Source organism: Rhamphochromis longiceps, linkage group LG7 (genome assembly GCF_057381845.1).
Source record: "Rhamphochromis longiceps isolate RC_006_pf linkage group LG7, R_longiceps_female_GT1.1, whole genome shotgun sequence".
NCBI classification, from domain to species: Eukaryota; Metazoa; Chordata; class Actinopteri; order Cichliformes; family Cichlidae; genus Rhamphochromis; species Rhamphochromis longiceps.
Window position 1 is genome coordinate 19,106,854 of NC_140563.1, and position 21,465 is coordinate 19,128,318.

At 41.0% G+C, this 21,465-nt stretch overlaps 1 protein-coding gene across 3 annotated transcripts in view; it reads left to right on the forward strand.

Moving 5' to 3' along the window:
- Positions 1-750: 750 nt before the first annotated feature.
- Positions 751-21,465, forward strand: part of tead4 (TEA domain transcription factor 4) — a 28,011-nt gene continuing 7,296 nt past the window's right edge. Inside the window, exons 1-8 of one of the 3 annotated variants that reach the window (XM_085412725.1) lie at positions 751-1,090; positions 14,531-14,595; positions 17,137-17,208; positions 18,520-18,654; positions 18,971-19,014; positions 19,283-19,344; positions 19,517-19,647; positions 20,209-20,382. In XM_085412725.1, coding sequence (XP_085268851.1) covers positions 1,084-1,090; positions 14,531-14,595; positions 17,137-17,208; positions 18,520-18,654; positions 18,971-19,014; positions 19,283-19,344; positions 19,517-19,647; positions 20,209-20,382 — 690 coding nt within the window. In that variant the 5' untranslated portion in view covers positions 751-1,083. The remainder of the gene's footprint in view (positions 1,091-14,530; positions 14,596-17,136; positions 17,209-18,519; positions 18,655-18,970; positions 19,015-19,282; positions 19,345-19,516; positions 19,648-20,208; positions 20,383-21,465) is intronic. The other 2 variants (XM_085412723.1, XM_085412722.1) reach the window with 2 other exon arrangements.

Genomic DNA, 21,465 nt, shown 5'->3' on the forward strand with positions numbered 1-21,465 from the left:
ATTCCGATATTGGATATTGTGTTTTTGTGTTTTTGTGAAATGTCATGAAAAATAAGTTGTTACTAGTTTTGTGTTATTCACTGGTTACCAGGCACTTTAGTCCAGGCTACCTTTTATACTAACTTTGTAGTGTCTAGGTGATCGAAATCTGCCATGTAGCTCACTTAAGATCTGCTTATATCAGTTGTCAAAATCCACAAAGAGCAGTGATGTCGGAGTAGCAACACAAATCAGCTGATCACATTCTGTACACAAAGAACATTGTACTGGAATGCACAAAACAAATTATTATGTGACTCTTTTCTGGTTAATTCTGCATTGCTACACCTGATCTTCAGGTTCCCCAACGCACTGAAGTCCATTTTAACCCCTGCTTCTAAATGAAAGAACTAAGATTTTGAATAATGGTCTTTACAGGCTGTGTGTGGTAACTGTTGTAGCTGCTGACCAAATAAGCTGAATAAATGATAAAATTATAAAATGTTAGTTAATAACAGTCATTGGTTTTGTGAAATGCTTATCATAGGAAATGTTCTATTGTTGCTGTTTTAGTAACAGCACAAATGATATCAAACGTTTAAAAGCATACATATAAGTGGTTGTCCTTGTTAGATAACAAAAAACACTATTGTTATCTACACACTATTTTGGAAATAATGTAAAATCATTAAAACATTTTGTGTAAACTGACAGAGCACCACTTCAATTTTTTCCTCTTCTGCCTTTCTTTTCTGTCCTGCCACATCCAGACGCAGCATCACCATCACACCTGTGCAGTTCATACAGACAGATTTGCTCCCTGCGGACACCTCGATCTCCTTCCACGTCCATCTACCACAAAGCTCAGACCCTCTACCACTCGCTCTGTGGTCCTCTCTCTGTCATCCCACCACGTCTGCAGAGTGGGTGCCAGCTCCCTCCCCCAGGGGTGGGAGTGAGGAGCTGGGGGACGGACTCGACAAACCCCTAGAGAATGATGCCGAGGGTGTGTGGAGCCCTGACATCGAGCAGAGCTTCCAGGAGGCCCTGGCCATCTACCCACCCTGTGGCCGTAGGAAGATCATCCTCTCAGATGAGGGCAAGATGTACGGTACGCCCATCTCTATAGTCTACTCTCCCTGTGAAGGACAGGATGATGTTCTCATGTGAACCAGGGTTGAGGATAATTCTCCTTAAATTAAACAAGTCAAGAAGTCTCCAATTTGATTTAACAATATGTTACACTTTCAGACACACAGGTCCTTAATGCATAGTGTATCATATTTGATACACAGAGTCTTTATGAGTTGTTAAGACTTCTACATCATTGGTGTGTGTTTTTGTTCTTTTCTCTACCAAAAAAACCTACAACTCTATAATATGTTTTCAAGTGCTAAACTGCAAAAAAAAAAAAATGCTGGATGTAGCAAATATGACACAAATTAAAACATATATATAGAAATGGATGATTTTTTTAAATTTGTCAGAAAGTTTAATAATCACTTCCCCCAAAAAAAGAATTTTATGACAATTCACAGTTGAGGCTTTAAAGGGTTAAGCCATATTCACTTGCTATATATATATATATGCACTCTTGACTCTTGACAACCATGCAAATCATTTGGCTTACACTCAGAAATTGGCATGTCACAGCTGACCTTTTTATATTATAGACTAGGGGTGTCAAACATAAGGCCCTGGGAACTTAATCAGCCTGGCAAAGACTCCGGCAACAACAAAAACCTTCTGCTTTATAAATACAGAACAGTCTGGGCAACGAACCTTTTCTTTAATTGTACACATTTATTTCTCAAGATTTAGGTCCAAAGATTTCTGCAGCATTTCTTTAGCATTTAAAAAAACTGAGATGAAATTACATTTCTTTTTCTCATATTGACATTTCTCAGGGATTAAATTACTTTACACTGAAAGAAAGGGGATTTTTACTGGTCTTGCCACTTAAGATCAAAGTGAGCTGTATGTGGCTCATGATGTAAGATGCATTTGACATCCGTAGCAAGAGTGTTAAAGTATTACATTTATAAATTAAGAATGATTTTATTTTTTTTACATTCACAACACAAATGTTGGTCATGGCATATAAAGCAAATAGTGTGAAGGTATCTCCATGAATTAGATTTTGCCTCAACAGAAAAGACAGCTGAGGTGGGATCCAAATTCTTTGACTGTGCTAAATGTGCTGTTTGAATAATATATTGATTAATATACAGTTAACTTTTCTGATGCATTCAAAACTGTGAGAAATTAATGTGTTCATTGCTGGTTTGTCAGTAACATAATGATTTCTTGTAACTGGACTATTGTGAAAATCCACCTGTGAGCCTCTTTGAATACTTCCAAACCTTTATAACTTGTTGTGGGGCAAAAAGAGATAAATATTCACCCCCACACACGCCTCATTATAAACTGAACTGTATATCTGCTTAAATTAGGGCCAGTGACATTTTTAGATATGTGTTTGCATATACATGCATGGGTTTAGGTTAACTGGTGATCCAAAAATGCCCTTAGGAGTGAATGTGAGCATGAATAGTTGCTCTGCGACAGACTGGCAACCTGTCTAGGGCGTACCGTGCCTCGTGGCCTTTGACAGCTAGGTTTCGAACACATCTACATATCAGTGTTTGGCAATTATCATAGGGCCACCAAGTGGATACAGGAAATATTTCATGCTTTGATGTACTTCTTCCTCCTGTTATATGACAGATAACCAGAAACCTTCAGACCTTGAGTCCTGGCTATATTTAAAAAATTCTGAGCTTGCATAGAATGGTGCATCCTATCAGTATGGTAAATGCGAAGTTACTGTAGAGGTAATAGGGATGCTTAAAAACAGTATGAAATATCGAACACACTGAGATGTGGTAGCAGCTTTTCAGTTTTTATGGGTCTTGCATGTGAGAGTGGCGAAATGGCTCTATAGCACCAGCACAAAATTTCAAAAAAGAAGCCCTACATTTCATCTTCATATATGAAATCTAACATCCCAAATTCAACCCTAAAATAGTCGTCTTTAGTTTGTAGTTGCTACATAACTACACTGCAGGTCTTTCGATAATGAATGTGTGGAAAATGTCATTCCCAAACAGGTGTTGGGAAGGTGAGGTGACATGCCTTTACAGCATTTTGCTGAAAGATGTTTGGCGACAGATGGTTTGGCCCCCTGAGTGACTGTTTGATAGTAGATCTGGTAGGTGGAAAACAGAGCAGCCAGAGGTAGTGGTGCTTTCAGACAGACTCTGTCATCGCCTTGTTTTGTCACCGTGCCAGACAGCTCCTTTAACTGTTAGCTTTGCCTGGCCTAGCTTGGTGACCTATTGAGGTCATGGCCATCCTCTGATCATCACTTAAACCCTTATAAAGCCTGTAATAATAGTTGGAGTAGGGCATGAGAGAGGGGCAGGTGTGTCACTCTGTGTCACGGGGCCGTGGCGAGGGGTGGGGGAGGACTGGATCAGCAAAGATGTGGGGTTAGGAGTTTTTTTTTGTCAAGGAAAGCACTGAGGGACCCCTTCCTCCCTGTGGGGGTCAGGGGCAGGCGATGCGTGCCAGGGAGTGCGTCGGCTTGCCAAGAATGGCATGCACGCTTGAAGCCCGGGGGTTCAAGGCAGCTTGGCTGTAACCCTAAACCAGAATAGACGTTTACCCTTTGAGCGCCTGGAGGGGGGAGGAGGGGTGGACAAATAAATACCAAGGTGGGCAGCGGTGTCGTGTATGGCCTCGATGCACGGCACAACTCTCTCACACCTGTCTCAGCTGTGCGTATATCTGTCAGTTTCATTTTAGGTAGAAGTCATATTCTGTTTTTCTGCTATCTCTGATTTACCGCCCTCATATCTTTTAGTCTCAGTCTCTTTTCGTTCTTAATGAACAACCGCTTTTCTCTCTCTCTCTCGTGTCTGCTGGTGTAGCCGCCTTTCATTTCGCCTCCAGCTGTTCCCTGAGTTCAACCTGACAGCCTTGTGGCAAATCCGGATTTATGACTTGAGAAATGAGGCAGGACTGAGCCCATGCATGGCCCACTTTGCCCCCATTGCCTCTAAACAGAAAGAGCAGCCCGTCCCTTAAAGCCTTTGCAGCCCCTGCAGCTCCCCTTTTATCGCCATCCCCGAGGTCACCGGTGGCCAACAACTCAAGTTATTCAAGCAACCACAATCGATGCAAAGCCACTTTGAAGGTCTTTAGTGTCGTTAATGTTGTTAAAGCGCAGATGGGTGGTCTTTAATCAGGTAGCTAAATCAAATATCAACTTAGAATATCTCTAAAGGCATACATGAAATAGTAAATCCATGACTTAATGCTTTTAGAAATGTGATTTACTGTAGTTGTCTAGTGCAGGTTAAATATGGATACATAGACAAAACAAACTGTTAGCAAAATAACTGTGTGTCTGTTGGCTGAGGACGACATGCTCCGAATTTCAGGTTGAATTCCACTTCGAAGAATGAATGCCATTCTTTGCTAAACAATATGATATTGAGTCTCCAGGCAGGCAAAACAGAAGCAGAGTGTTTGGATCACCTTCTGCATTGTAAATTCCTAAATCGAATAAAAGCTTTTTCACTGCATACTCTGCATATACGCGCCACATTTTTTCCCATAATACCATGTATTGCCCCGGCCCCCGTGCCCATTACTCAACAGACGTATTAGCTTGCTTATTAGGGACGGTGTCACGGAAATTGTGGCGGTTATGTGCTTCAGCAGTAATTCGACATGCATCTGCCAAGGAAAACATTTCCTGCCTTGTGTGGCTCTCAGCAAGCGATGTGCCCCGTGGTCAGAACGAAGGCCCCATGCTGCAATAATGGAAAGAAAGTCCCAAAATGTGCTGACAGCTCTCACTAAAAGAATGTAGCTCTGGAAATATGATTATCTCCCCCCGTTTATTTGTGGCCATATATCTGCCACGCTAATTTATGTGCTGCTTTTGCAAATGTAATTGTTTTCTTTTAATGATGTCTTTTTAATACCTTCCTTTTTTAAATTTAGCAGCATTATCTCTTTTTTATTATCTCTTGCGTCACACAAAGTTTTATGCAGCTGTTTGGTTTTGTCATTCTGGATTTCATAACATCTGTGTAGGGAGCACTTTTCTCACATTTTGACGTGTCTTATTTCCTCTTTGGAAAAAAAAAAAGTCTGTGTTAGTGAAGTGGATAAACTCAACAAAGCTCCCGACAGTAGTGACATATTCTTTCTGTCAGTTCAGAACAAAGAATACCCACACAGTGAATCATGCTCCCACCGCGCTTGGCTTGCGCAACGTGTCAGCCCATTGTCGCTTTTTGTCAGGCGATGCAAACGTGTTTTTGTCTCAAGTCGTGCTCCTAATGAACATAACGGTAAAGGTCAGTGGAAAGCTAACAGCGAGTCCTCACCTAGGTCCAGACTGTGGCAGTAAAGTGAGAGATTCACCAGCAGTGTTGACCCGGTGACCTTTGAGGAAGCTGAAGGCCTGTGTTTTCAAGTGGTTTCCTTCAGTAGCTCTGCCTCAGTTGCCTGCTTGAAGAAGTGAGATCATATATGTAGGTAGAGGTGAAATGAAGACACTGATACAGACATAGTGCCATCGTTTGGAAAAATGAATAATGTGTTTTTTTATTTACTTAGGGTTTTTTTTGTAGCAGTCCAGATTTTGAATTAGTGACATTATTTGTTTAACCTGAAAATAATTTAGAAATAATAGAAAGTCATTTATTTAATCACCTTAATGAACTGATAATAGTATACTGCCACACAAGTGTTTGTGGATATATTTTTCCTGCAATTACATTGCATATGAATCATTTATGGGAGACACCCAAACCTTAGTGATGATAGGATGATGATAGGATGACATGGAAGGTTCTCATGAGAAATCTGGAGTCTTTACTCCAGGTTTAAGGCTGTCATGGGATTTGATGCTGTCCGGAGACACCCCCCCTTTGCTGACTTCTGGAATCTTACACACTACTCTCTCGCCTTTTTTTCACCAATGACTTCTCTCTCTGTCTCAGAGTGCAACCAGTAAGATATGGTGAGCAGCACCATCCATGCAACAGGGTTGCCTCTGCCACTTTATTTAATCTTTTCAGATCTACAAGGTTGAAAGAAACAAGTAGAAAGATGTGCCTGCAAAATTACACACACACTTCCCTGCGTAAGTCATAGCAACTCTTAAGACACTAGTGGATTTGAAATCTGTTAGATCTTCACGCCTCTGCTCTAGTCTGATCATGGAAGTTACTCTGATATAGGGCTGCCACAAACGATTATTTTGATAGTCGACTAGTCACCGATTATTTTTGCAATTAGTGACTAATCAGATCATCATCCATTGGACGTAAAACGTACAGCTTATTACACCAGCAGCATCTGCTCTTATATAACTATCATTAGCTTACAGCTTTAAGTGTTTAAGGTATGTGCTAACTAAAAATAAAGACAATATGATAGTTTATTAAATTTTAATGAAATTTGCAGATTGTTTCGGTGAAGTTTAATAAACTCCTTGCTATCTAAAATATAACAGGACACTGGAGTATATTCTCGAGCATCTCACACTTCTGATAATCAGCTGTCTGCTTGACGTTTATTCAGTTGTGTAAAACTATAACTTTAATCTCAGCCAAACCGATTTACCCCAGAACTTAAAAAAAAAAGCCAAACAATAACATTTTTAAGTTATCTAAGTGACTTATATATGTTTAACCTGAGTAGCAAAAGACCGTGGGGAGTTTGAAAACGATTTGCGGGGAGTCCGGTGTTCTCACGGCTCTAGTTAGCCTTGCCCCCGGCTAGCTAACGAGCTAGTGGGTAACAGACGTCTCCGAAAACGTCGGAGCGCTTTTGAAAATATGCGGCGTCTTGATAAACTGAGCAGATATTTGAGGTTTACACAGCTACATTCTCGCCTGAAAATATGTTAAACGTTTATTTTGTGACCCAGAAAGAATAATAAGAGTAATATTAAAACTAACTAGCTGCCGCCATTGTTGGAAACTGAGCTGAGCTGCGCTATGAATTCTGGGACACAGCTTCTTCTTCTTCGGGGTTTAACGGCAGCTGGCATCCTTGTACATGCAGTGCTGCCATCTTCGGTTTCAGTCCGTTATTACACTCTTAAATTCTACTACTTTTTCCTGCGTCTTTTGTGATCTTACAAAGCTTCAAACGACGCGTCGACTATTAAATGAGTCGTCGACGATTTTGATAGTCAAGGTAATCGTGACTAGTCGACTAGTCGACTACTGTGATAGGACAGTTTGGTTTTTGGAAGTATGCATGACACATAGAAACTCATAGAAACACACAAATACAAAGGTCAGATACAAATACAAAGACACATCAAATACAGATGTGTCTTTGGAGAGTATCATAGGAATTTCTAAACAGTTATTATTACTATTGTTATTAACGCTTAAATATGGCAAAGATGCAACACAGCGTAGTGTATGGATATTTGACACATTGTTTTATGTGTATCAGTTAATGTGGTATGGATATCCATAGGACTTTATGCAAAAAGGGTTATTTATTTACACATATATACATATATAATGGATAAAAGAAAATGTCAAAACAGTCCATGCAGGACCCAGCACACCAGTCGGTGTCTATATGGTAATGTCATGAATGCACTGGGTAGAGAGAAACACTGAAAAGCAGAGGGAGTGAGATCAGACCGGGCCAGTTATAACTGCATCTGCATCTCTGAAGGGCAAATTTATGAATTTTACTACCAGCCAGGCCCGGCGGTTGACTTTGACAGAACTTTACAAAACCCGTCCACTTTTCCCTGATCTTTATCAACAGGCCTGAGGAGGAAGAGGAGAAGACAAAAGACAAAAGAAGGCAACAGCTTTTCTAACGTCTTGCATGACTTTTTTTTTCTCCATTACTGAATACAGTTAAGAGATGTTTTCAATTGTCTACAGGCTGGAACAGGGGCAGCTGTTTTTATGCTTCTTTTATACAAATAGAAATGTTTCTTTTAAAATAACTTTATTTCAACACCAGTATTTTATTTGAAACCCACCTCCCAACTATTAGTTTGATAATCCAAACAACTAATTTGATTAGCATTTGGCATACAAAAAGTGTACATGTTCTAAAAATACGAAATCAGATGTGCAACATTCATAACTTATAACTCTACTTTGCTGAAATGTAACCACTTGTCACCGTTGTAAGTTAACTGTTATATAAATGACAAATCAGATTGCTGTGAGGGGGTACATGCTTTTCTATGTAATATTACTATGCCTTGAAGGTTCTGTAAGGACTGTCACATTCAGAGGTGGGTAATATATTTCCTATAGCAATGATATCACAATATGACATCACATAAACATTTATACCTGTATAATCACGGGCGATATGACAAGGCACGACACTAGTGACATTATAACTTTAAATTGGAGGAAAAGAGAACACCGAGTCACAACCCAGTGACTCAGTATTGGCCAGTGCCCTAAAATGAGGTGTCAAAATTCTTATCTGAAGTGAAAAAGCTGGATCATGTCACACATCTTGTTTGCTGACCACGCGATTTTTACTTGTGGTATTGTTGCAGTACATGTTGGATGTTGTAAATACATTTTACTTTGGCTTATTCAAAAAATATTACGCAACTAACAAAGTATACATTAACCTTCCACTAACCATTCAGTTGTCTTGTTAACAGTTAACAGGTGTGTCTCTTTGAATGGTGGTCCAAGTGTGAAATAATGTTATAGATGATTTTTTTTTATAGTAATGTTATTACAGCTTTATAGAAGCTCTTCTAACTTACACTTTTCCCTCACTCATATGGTGGTGATATTATTATAAACTTTTTCCTACATTGCAAAGCCCAGCAGTATATCTTGAGCGCAGTAAAACCCTGACTTGGCTTCTTCTACATCACTTTTCATACCCTTAAGAAATGTTTCCAGAATCAGATTCCCCCTTAGACGAGTCCGTGACTGCAGGCAGTGTGATAAACAACATCAGACCGCTGACCACTGGGTGATGGTATAATGTTCCTACTGACTTTCCTGCAGCCTTGGCTGGCACTGGTTCTCTGTCTGTGCTGGTCCCATTGGATATCATGATCTCATCGCTGTGTGACTGAGTCGCCTCTCTGATCTCATGGGTGTGTTGGAGGGTATTTTTGAGGGGCCCTTCCCCAAGCACACTAGGAGTGGCAGGGCATCTGATATGTGAGCATGAGGCGAAGTGTGTTTGACGGCTCCTTAATGACGTTGTGTATCGCTTGGAATACATACAATATTGTCATACTGTCATCGCTATGGTGACAGAATAATTTTGAAATCATTCAATTTTGAATTGAATTGTTAAATTGTTTCACTTTACTATAGAACAGAAAAACAATAGCTCTTAGGAGCTGTTGTTTTTTTTTGTTTTTTTTTAACCATACAGCCTTTCAGGAAGCTACAGCTCTAGGTTAGAGCTACAGCTCTAACCTCACTGTCTTTTGCTTGCTCTAAGAATGGCACTTTACAGGTTGATCAAGTTTTACAACAACTTACATTCAGGGCATGACAAAGGTTCAAAAAATCTGGCGAGAAAAATGACAAAATTGAAGAACTGCATTCATCTGTGGAGACATGCTCACACATCTGTGTCTGCTACTTTGAAAATCCCTATTGGATATGCAACGTACATCTTACTGTACACTGAAGATAAATCGGTGGGAACTGGAAGAACTTGCTGCTGTAATGTGAGGAACTCAATGCAGGCAACTTAATGTTCATTTGAGGTCAAGTACTGTGAGGACTTTGACAAAGCTCTGTGTTCGTCTTTTCAAGAGTTTGATTGCAAGGAAATGTGGAACACTTTCTTAATCCCTGGGGAATTAAAGAAATATGCATTTAGGGGCTCAAACAATCGGCCAGCGAGTGCACCTCCTGATAAACACTAAACGGTTGAGGAGTTACAGCCCTGAAAGGAAAATAAGATTGAGACGGAATGAATGCCGCAGCTGGGGCTGGAGTGTGTGTGTGTGTGTGTGCCAGTATATGTCTGTATCGACTTGTGTGGTTGTGTGTATAAACTGGAGTGCAAAGCATTTTGGAGCAGGGTTTAGTCCACAAAAGCCTTATACAAAAGCAGTCCTACAGTTGGATAATACTGAATGTGTGTGTGAGTGTGTATGTGTTTCAGGGGCCTGAAGCTTTAGGCAGAATAATATCGACCATTTTTTCCTCTTTTACTCTCCAAACCGACTCTCATTTATTCTAATTCATGTCCTTATACCTTGACCATAGCAGCACGTTAAGAAAACACATTTTCTGCATATTTCAACCGTGTTATATAATGTGTAACACTTTTAGAGTTTTTACATGAACTGTAGTCCTTTTGACTCAGACCACCAGATCAGTAAAGTCTTCCACATGTTTTTCTAGTGGGAAAGGAGGAATAATATATTTTATTGTTAATTCCTCAGTGGCACCATAGACCTATAGGTTGCTCATTGTTTTATTTTATTTTATTTTATTTTTTGTGCAGTAGGAATTTGTGAGTCCCACATTTCCAAAGGCGTTTCATCAAGCTGATCTAAGTTTAAGTCATTTATAGCTATTTGAGTTGGTTCAGGCAGCCAACAAAGTCAAGCTTGGCCTCAAGTTGCCTAAGTTGCTTTAGTTGCTCACTGTTTTGTTTTCAAGCGATGTCTGACGTAATCAGTGGCAATGAATGTCCTGGCTCAAATACCTGAATACAAGAATATGAATATATATACAGTGGGGCAAAAAAGTATTTAGTCAGCCACCGATTGTGCAAGTTCCCCCACCTAAAATGATGACACAGGTCAGTAATTTGCACCAGAGGTACACTTCAACTGTGAGAGACAGAATGTGAAAAAAAAAAATCCATGAATCCACATGGTAGGATTTGTAAAGAATTTATTCGTAAATCAGGGTGGAAAATAAGTATTTGGTCAATAACAAAAATACAACTCAATACTTTGTAACATAACCTTTGTTGGCAATAACAGAGGTCAAACGTTTACTATAGGTCTTTACCAGGTTTGCACACACAGTAGCTGGTATTCTGGCCCATTCCTCCATGCAGATCTTCTCGAGAGCAGTGATGTTTTGGGGCTGTCGCCGAGCAACACGGACTTTCAACTCCCGCCACAGATTTTCTATGGGGTTGAGGTCTGGAGACTGGCTAGGCCACTCCAGGACTTTCAAATGCTTCTTACGGAGCCACTCCTTTGTTGCCCGGGCGGTGTGTTTTGGATCATTGTCATGTTGGAAGACCCAGCCTCGTTTCATCTTCAAAGTTCTCACTGATGGAAGGAGGTTTTGGCTCAAAATCTCACGATACATGGCCCCATTCATTCTGTCCTTAACACGGATCAGTCGTCCTGTCCCCTTGGCAGAAAAACAGCCCCATAGCATGATGTTTCCACCCCCATGCTTCACAGTAGGTATGGTGTTCTTGGGATGCAACTCAGTATTCTTCTTCCTCCAAACACGACGAGTTGAGTTCATACCAAAAAGTTCTACTTTGGTTTCATCTGACCACATGACATTCTCCCAATCCTCTGCTGTATCATCCATGTGCTCTCTGGCAAACTTCAGACGGGCCTGGACATGCACTGGCTTCAGCAGCGGAACACGTCTGGCACTGCGGGATTTGATTCCCTGCCGTTGTAGTGTGTTACTGATGGTGACCTTTGTTACTTTGGTCCCAGCTCTCTGCAGGTCATTCACCAGGTCCCCCCGTGTGGTTCTGGGATCTTTGCTCACCGTTCTCATGATCATTTTGACCCCACGGGATGAGATCTTGCGTGGAGCCCCAGATCGAGGGAGATTATCAGTGGTCTTGTATGTCTTCCATTTTCTGATGATTGCTCCCACAGTTGATTTTTTCACACCAAGCTGCTTGCCTATTGTAGATTCACTCTTCCCAGTCTGGTGCAGGTCTACAATACTTTTCCTGGTGTCCTTCGAAAGCTCTTTGGTCTTGGCCATGGCGGAGTTTGGAGTCTGACTGTTTGAGGCTGTGGACAGGTGTCTTTTATACAGATGATGAGTTCAAACGGGTGCCATTCATACAGGTAACGAGTGGGGGACAGAAAAGCTTCTTACAGGAGATGTTACAGGTCTGTGAGGGCCAGAGATTTTCCTTGTTTGAGGTGACCAAATACTTATTTTCCACCCTAATTTACGAATAAATTCTTTACAAATCCTACCATGTGAATTCATGGATTTTTCTTTCACATTCTGTCTCTCACAGTTGAAGTGTACCTCTGGTGCAAATTACTGACCTGTGTCATCATTTTAGGTGGGGGAACTTGCACAATCGGTGGCTGACTAAATACTTTTTTGCTCCACTGTACATAGAAATCATAGATCTGCCTTTGAGTTTTTGCAGTAAGGCCATCAAACCTTTGCTTGTGCTCGACCCAATCTCTCACTGCTTAGTATTTTACTACAGTTGGATTGCTGAGGTCGGGAAATATAACACAAGTCTCCTGGGGCAAGAAACACATGCCGTCACAGAGTCAGTTTTTTAAACTGACTTGGAGTAAAAAACTATAAACTTACTACAAAAGCAGACCCAGACAAAACGGATGGCTTGTTTTAAACTGGTTAGTCTGCCAGTTGGTGTTACTCAATGTCTGACTTCTTGGAATGGTGTTCTGCGCTGGTTCGAGAGCTTTGAGTAGAGTGAGAGTGATGGTGCAAATGGTGAAACCAAGACAAGAACTTGTGATGAAATGTAATTCTAGTTTTGATTTAACTGATAGTTAATCAGTGCATCAAAGCTCTCCATCCAGAACACAACGTGGGTTGTAATACGTTATAATTATCTATTTGAGGTTTCAAGAAAGCGCTTTACAAGTGGCAGATGTCTGGTTGAAAGGTTGTCTGTTTGTATATTTAGCAGCAAAACCTTCGTTAACACGTGCTTTCGAAAAGCATTAGGTGGAAATTCATGTCTGAGTGAACTGCTTGGGTGGGATCTAAGTTTACCATGATCTCCGAGTAGAAACTGTTTTGAATTCCGCACAAAATCTGATCACTTTTACTGGCTGACAAAATGTTTGATGGGGCTTGAGCCAGGTGTTAGGTTTCCATTTTTTCATCATTCAGAGTCATCTGATTGGCCGTTTTGAGTAGCGTTGTGAGGTCTGACCCAAACATCACTATGTGAGGGGAAAATCTGACGGGTTTATACCAGGTTGTGTGTCGTGACTGATCCGTGTGTTAATTCACATGGAGATGTGGTGCCAGGGGAAAAATGACCGTGTTTAAGAGGTGGTGCAAAGACTAGCAAACTCTTGTGTGACTGGTTGTGTATATTTTTGTGAGTTTGCGTGGGTGCACGAGAGGTCCTTCGAGAGTGATTCACTCAGTATGTGAGTGATCCGGGGAGTTTGTCTGTGTCCTCGCTTTTTCGTAGTGCCTAAAATAATGTGAATGTGTTGCTGCAGGGTTTCCATTAATAAATATGTTTCTAATTGCTCCCTTGAATAATCAATTATGAAAAAAAAGCCTCTTCGAATTTCCTAGCACCCACGTTGACATTAAACTGGTTATTTTGTGATCATTTACACTTACAAAAGAGTCACATGGTTGAGAAATTGCAGCCAGGTAATATGTGGAATTTTTGCCCAACAAATGACTATAATCAAAGTGTACATTTGTATGACAGAAACACACAAACACACAAGTTGAACCATTTCCTGTAAAACCTTCACTTATAGTAGCAACAACAAACGAAGGCTGCATTTTTCATTTTAGGCCTTACACTGCAGTTTTAATTTGGAAGATGAGTTAAAGAAACCACGTGATTGTTGGCCTCTATAGCAACTGTGGAATTTGGATGGGAGAGAACAAGCTCAAAATTTACTGCAGGCGTAAATGCATATTCCATAAACATTGACACACACACCAGCTGTCTTACAGCCTCACCAGACCCACCCCCTTTGGTCAGTGGCCTGTGTCGTGTCTGTCCTGAGTCCGGTCTGAGGATCGCATGGCTGCAGCCTCCACCTGCTCTGCCAATTGGACCTGTCTGTCAGCAGTGGCAGAGCACAGGCACACACTGTGGGGATATGAGCTCAGCGTATACTGGGGGGGGGTCACCCCGGGACTGATGCAACCTCTCTCACAGGCAGACATGTAAACTTAGCGATATACTTACACTTTCTGCCTTCAGCGTTGACACATTTGACAGCCTTGTGGTTACTTCGGGCACGTGCGTTTGCAAAGTTCTCTATACGTACAGCCATCTAAATGCTTACAACAATGTGCACACTCAGGCAAATCTGTTTCAAGCTATTCATTTTGCTGATTATATTCCTGATATGTGAACACGTAAACAGAGATTGTCTTACCTTATCTATTCAATTGTTTCAGTTTTCCTAACAAAGAAGCCGCGACAATCAATTCATGTCCATCAGTACGATTGCAATGCACTAGATGATGAGTTAGATCTGTTTCAAACCTCTGTAAAATTTCCAGTAACTGGTCCTTGTAATTAAAAAGTAAAATATGTTTTTTTTCTCTCTCTTTTTGGACCCTTGCAGGAAGAAATGAGTTGATTGCACGATACATCAAACTTCGCACAGGGAAAACGCGGACCAGGAAGCAGGTGAGTTCTCTGCAAATACCATTTGTAGCAGCCTCTATTTTTGAACCCCTTCAGAAAATCCACTCCTGTTGAGTGATGCGCCAACACCCTATACATCCCCCCCCACTGAACCCTCAATCCCTGGAGGGCTGGAGATGATGATTGATTTAGGGCCATGGCCCAATGCACAGATGCTATAAGATCATGTGTCGGTGTTGTATCTTCACCACCTTGTGGATCTGGTGCTTGTTAGTAGGGAAACGAAGCTGGGGAAAACAGTGGTCTGGATGGGAAACTGAGGCAGGACGTGGAGGGATTTGGAACTCAATCCTCAGTCCGGTATCTGATATGGAAGAACTGATGTATGAGGCTGTGATGGATGTGGAGAGAAAGGGTCTCTGCTAAGTCATCTGTCGGAGACACTGTGGGAATGAAAAGAGATGATTAGAGATGGAAACAGAAGGAGGGGCAGTGGTAGATCAGAGATGAGTAGTAAGACAGGTTGGAGGCAGAGAGGGACACCTGCTGGTTTATCTGTGGCAAACTGACTGCTGTTCTCCAGAACGACTACATAAGACTATAGACCCCATAATTATAGAATTCAAGCGAGAAATGGGATGAAAATGACAGTGTTTCAATAAAAATACATAAAAGCAAATTAGTTATCAATGAGTTTGTTTAACAGGTCATAACTTAAAAACTGAAACTTGAACTAGTGTGTAGTTTGTACACTTTTTACTTATCGTTTTATTAAAGTATATACATTTCAGTTACATGTCTATCACTGTTTTTTTTCTTGTTTTATAGTTTTTGTTTATTAGTGAATGAAGGGAATAAAACATTTGAATCCATGTAAGCATCTCCATGTGGCAGAGGCCCAAAATGCAAAGCATTTATACCACATTGTTGTTAAAGCAGCTACGCACACCAAAGCTCTGCGTTACAAACATACATCCAACTCTTGAGATCTGCTTTTAGACACTGTCTCATGCACCACCGCAGACAGATCAAAACTTCTTTTTTCTTTGACTTCAGTAACACACAGCAGCAGGTTAAACAATTCAGTTAAATCCAATTTCTTTATGTAGCATCAAAATACAACAACAGTCACCTCAAGATGCTTCATATGGTAAAGACCCTAAAATAGTATAGAGAAAACCCCAGTAATCAGATGACCCCCTATGAGCAAGCACTTGGTGACAGTGGGAAGGGAAAAATCATTTTAACAGGAACAACCAGAATCAGAGAGGGACAGCCATCTGCTGCCACCATTTGGTGGTGAAAGGGGGGAAGACAGGACAAAAGACACACTGTGGAGGAGAGCCAGAGATTAATAATAGCTAATTCTATCTCCAAAGTGAGAAAAGGAGCTGTGCACAATTTGAGTAAGTGGCACATTTGTCCTCTGGGGTTTCATTTTGGTCTTACATATCCAAACTGTGTGGTTTTTTGGGGGGGGGGTTTTTGTGCACATCAGACAGCTGTGCTACGCATGTATTCAGTTCCTACAGTGAGATCATTGGGAAAACATGGATTGTGCTCAGGATTGATCCATCACAACTGTAGCTAAGTTTTAATTATTATTATTATTATTATTTCCTCTAGAGAATCATTATTCTTTAAAAGTGTTCAATTACTGAAGGAATTTCAGTTTTGCACCATAAATGCAGTATCATTTGCAAAAGTGATATTGCTGTGAGTATGAAACCTATCTAATCATTTAAGTATATAAAAAATAAGGCAACAGACAGGTGGTTAAGAAATCTATGTTCAGCCTATAGGTTTACTTTAGATACCACTTTTGCTAAGTGGTATCTTTTCTTTATATGCACACCTGGAATGTCAGAATTCCCGGAAAAAGAAAATAAATGTTGATACTTTTCACCGGGCTTTACAGATTTCAGTGTTCCTCATTTAAAAGGCTGTTTAACCAGAAAGCACTGTACATAAATACATTTTTTTAAACACACCAAGAGAAAACAGGACTGAAAAATAACACATAAAATTTTAGCTGCAACAAATCTTCCCAGGAACAGTCTTTGCAACTCTGAGTATCCCAGAAGAAAAAAGTAACTACTTTAATAAACTCCTAGGCACTAAACTCAGTGGACAATGGTTCACTTTTCTCATAAACCATAAATCTCATAAATCCTAATTTAACCCCTGGATATACCATACATTTCCTATCAAATAACAGGTATCAAATAACAGTGACAACGTGAAAGGGATCACTTATAGTGATGCACATGTGGCTTGAAAACAACTTCAGATGGATGATAATGTTTGTCTCTGACTACTGGACATGTAATAGTAATTAATATTAGTTGACCTTAGGTTTAAATTAACACCGTTTTTTAAAGTTGCTGATCGTCCGTGGATTAGAAAAAGAATAGCTCGTAGTTGCCACGCGGTCAAACATGTACACCTTTGGCCAGAGTTTCCAGTTCACCTGCCTTTGTCTTTTAAACTGTGCGAGGAAGCTCGACCAGTGGGAAAACCATGTAAACAGACCGTTTTTGTGGTTTATTACATTCAGTTGTTTTTGTTGTCTGTGCTTTCCAGGTGTCTAGTCATATCCAGGTTCTAGCTCGACGGAAGGCCAGGGAGATCCAGGTGAAGCTGAAGGTACGCTACGTGAGTCAAACTATTTTTATACATTCTCAAAATGCTTTTGACTATTCAAGATGTTGTTATTATCACTATTACTGCTAGATTTGACTTCAGGCTATAATCAGACCAAAGTATCAGAACTGAGGTGCCGTTAATGCGGTGATATTAATCAGCTTGAGCAGTAACAGATGGAAAAGGGGTGAAAATATAATTACCCTATATTATTTTCTTTCATACTGAAGAAAAAAGCGCTGCCGTTCACATTCCTTTAAAACAAATACACAAATGACCAGCTATCTTAATTGCACCCTCTAATTGGTGCCGGTTTTAAATGCGATGCTGGCACATTTCAGTGAAATGTGAACATGTTTCCCCAAAGCCCGAGGCTTTCTGTGCACGCCTGTGAATATGATGATCCAAACACAGTTTTCAGGAAATATATGAATCCCTGCATTATTACTGCCAGGTATTACATTTATTAAGTGCCACAATAAAAGTGTTCCGAGTGGTACGCTGAGCATTTACACATCCCTGTCCCCCCAGTACTTTCTCAGTTTGCATTTCTCATCCGCATGCGCTCGCATAGTCGCAGTCACAGCAGGCAACAGGACTCTTCCTCGCCTTGGATGGTAGCCACGAGGGTTCAGCTGGCAGGGCTCTGCGCTGGTCACAGGGTTGGCCCCTGTGACAGGCCTTTTTTAAATGCGTCTTTGGTGTAACTGAGATCCCTGCCACATGTACCCCCCATATTTCAGCTATGCCCTTGTGTTAGCCAGTTCTGGGAAGAAGAATGCACCCCGTGGCCTTGCCCATTTGGGCTTGGCGGCAAGTGCTTGTAGTCCTCTGTGGTCTGCGGACTGCTGAAGGAGTGGATTCAAAAACAAGAGCGATATCACTTTACAGTATTCCTCATAGTTTAAACATTTTGTCCTTTATCTCTTTTTAAAAAATCCTTTTTGTGACATTAGAATTTACCAGTTCTGGGATTGTTATGGTAAGCATATCAACATATCACCCCGTTGCCTGCAGTGACTTAAAGTATGACCTCTAACAGAAGCTAGTTGTCATCACTGGCTTGCCCCTGCCAAAGCAATAAACTTAACTCTTGACCTAAAGGTCCTTGACTGTAATATCACCTTCTCTGCAGCTCTCTGACTGGCAGGGATTCACCGATGATGCAAGCTGGCCTCTGCCTTTCATTTCCCCTTTTAGGGCTCTGCTTGTGTTAGTGGAGAAGTAGGACGCAGACTTAAATGGAGTCTGATGAGTGCTGTCCTTTTGCTTTCTACTGTCTGTTTAATCTTACTCTCGCTCTCTCGTCTTCTGTCTCTGTAGGATCAGGCTGCCAAAGACAAGGCCCTCCAGAGCATGGCCACCATGTCATCAGCCCAGATCATATCGCCCACAGCCTTCCAGAACAAGATGGCTCTCCAGGGCCTGTCTCGGCCAGCTTACCCCACTAGTGGTGGGGTGAGTCTTCACGTCTTCCTAAAACCCTGAGCAGTAGCACAGAATCCATCAAGGATTCTGTGGGTTTAATCCAAATGTTTTAAAAATCATATACTCGTACATGTATATCATATTCTGGTAGGCGAGTTATTTGGTGAATTCAGATTGTCTGCTTACAATTTTTACCTTTCAATTGTGAATAAGGAAGCTTGATTTCTTTTAAGAAGCACTTGTCAGCTCAGGCTTACATCTTGAATACATAATAAGCACCTCAGTATGAGGATTACTGGTATGATGCAACAATTTAATGTACTTTCCCTTCTTTCTGTTTTGTAAGTTTTGGCACGGGGCACTTCCAGCACAGCCAGGAAGCCATGAAGAGTAAGTAGTTGCTGTCTATCATTAGTTTCTCATGCTATAAGTTTATTAACCATCAGATAAATTTCACCTGGGGAATTCATCTCAAAGCAAATGAAAACACATCAGTGCAATTATAAAGAAAAGTCTTCAGCTGCCTGACATTCAGCATACCACTCTAGCTCCTGCGTCTGTAGAGGTCAGGCGCTCCAATTAGTAAATGAGAAGGGGTCATGAGGCTAAGACGGTGCATAATGTCTCTCCCCCTCTCTTGTCTGTCTCTTCTCTCCAGCATTAAGCCCTTTTCCCAACAGAGCTATGCCATGCAAGCGTCTGGCCCTGCCCCGATAACAGGTGGGTGTTGACAGAAGGCTGTCGTGTCAGCAAAGTGCCGAGACAACCCAGCTCATCATAAAGAGCTTGCATAATGCTCACACAAATCGCAGCAATTTTGCTGCATTATCAACTTTTACTCAAGTCACAGTCAAACGACACGTTCACATGGTTGCGGCCTTTCCTTCTGCAGTTTATGATAACACACAGGGGCTGTCCATGTCTCCTGGTGCCCCCCCTTGGCAGGGTCGAAGTATTGCCAGCTCCAAGCTGCGAATGCTGGAGTTCTCCGCCTTCCTAGAGCAACCTCAAGACCCGGAGACTGTAAGTAAAGTGGATCCATCAGTGGTTTAGTTAGCGTTATTATTACCATAGTTGAAACAAAGGCTTACTCTTAAAAAATGAAAATGAATAAATAAAAGAATCCTGCTCACTTCATTTACACCTGACAGTGGTCCTTATACCTTGATTAGGAAATATTTTTGTCCTATAAACAAAAGTAAAGCTACAAATTCTGAAGGCAATAAGTAACTTTTCTGCTACTTTTGATTTTATTTTATGGCAAAAGCCGATGTTAAAAGCTAATCTGGCAATTGAAAACTGCATTGAACTATCCAAGTGTGACTGCAACTAAAAAAAGATCATGAGATGATCTCAAAGAATACACACAACACATCAGATGATCAGGAATGTTGCAAGTGGAAAGAAAAAGGGTGGGACCCTTGAGACAGGTGATGGGATATCACAATGAAGGCGATCAAATGTAGCGGCTGGCTTCTTATAACAGATGTCAGATAGCAGCCAACAGAGCTCGGCATTCAGCAAATGAAACATTTGCCATTTCTGGATGCGTTCATTTCCTGATATGCACTTTTGTTTCTCCAGTTCAACAAGCACCTGTTTGTGCATATCGGCCAGTCCAATCCGAGCTACAGCGACCCCTATCTGGAGTCGGTGGACATCAGGCAGATCTATGACAAGTTCCCAGAGAAGAAAGGGGGCCTGAAAGAGCTGTTTGACAAGGGGCCACCCAACGCTTTCTTTCTCGTCAAGTTCTGGGTAAAACATTTCTCTGCATTTGTTTTTTTTAATCTCTTAATAGTTTTATATGATCTTCCCTTGTTTCTTCCTTCTAAGCTCACTTCGTTTATCTCAAACTAATTTCAGATGAAAACCTCCACTGTAATTTTTTACTCCATATAAAGCCCAGTATGATAGCTGTGTGTGGCATGTTTTATACATCATCATATAATCCTCCTGAAGTCAAGAAGGTGAAGTGAGAGTACAGTGAATGCTCTTGTTAATGTTTTGTACCACCTGTTGGCTGTTAGTGGCCTTGCGGTGTTAACTGTGTTGAGATAGCTTAAGCATTGGAGTTAAATGAACTTAAGTGTGATTTAGGGCTAGAATGAATGGAAAGTCATGGCTCCCTGACCTGATTGGTGGTTTATATGCCAGCAAAGAAGGCCTTGCTGTCCAACATGCATTTGCCTTGTGCGTATTTGTATATTTGCCTGTGATGTGTGTGTATGTGAGTGTGTGAATGTGTGTGTGTGACAGGAACCTTGGGGAGAGTGGCAGGCCTGATCTTTCACTAGGAGAAATGTGATCCGAGACACCTGTCTCTGCACTATTAGACTGACCAACCCTCATACCCCCTCCTTATATTCTTATTTATAGATAAGCCCCACCAAAAGTGCATACACACACACACACACACACACACACACACACACACACACACACACACACACACACACACACACACAGACAACAACGAATCACTCTCATTACCCCCACCATCACACATTGAGAGTGATTTAGGGAATAAAGCATGATAACAAAGTCAGCATAAGATACAAGCAGACGAATAGATGGTAGTGTGATTCCCGATTATCCACTGGAAATCTGAGGAAACTCCAAGTTGAGGACATAAAAATGGGACAGAGAAGGGAGAAAGAGAGCAAGAGACACAGACATTGACTTTATTCATTCTTTTGATTTGTTTCTCTGGCCATGTTGCTTTAGTATTTGCCTCACTTCTCCACATAATATCAAATAAAAACACTTTTAAAAGGACCAACTCTGAAGTAAATAAATGACAGAAAATCAAGGATGGACAGCCTCTTTGCCAGTGGCTGT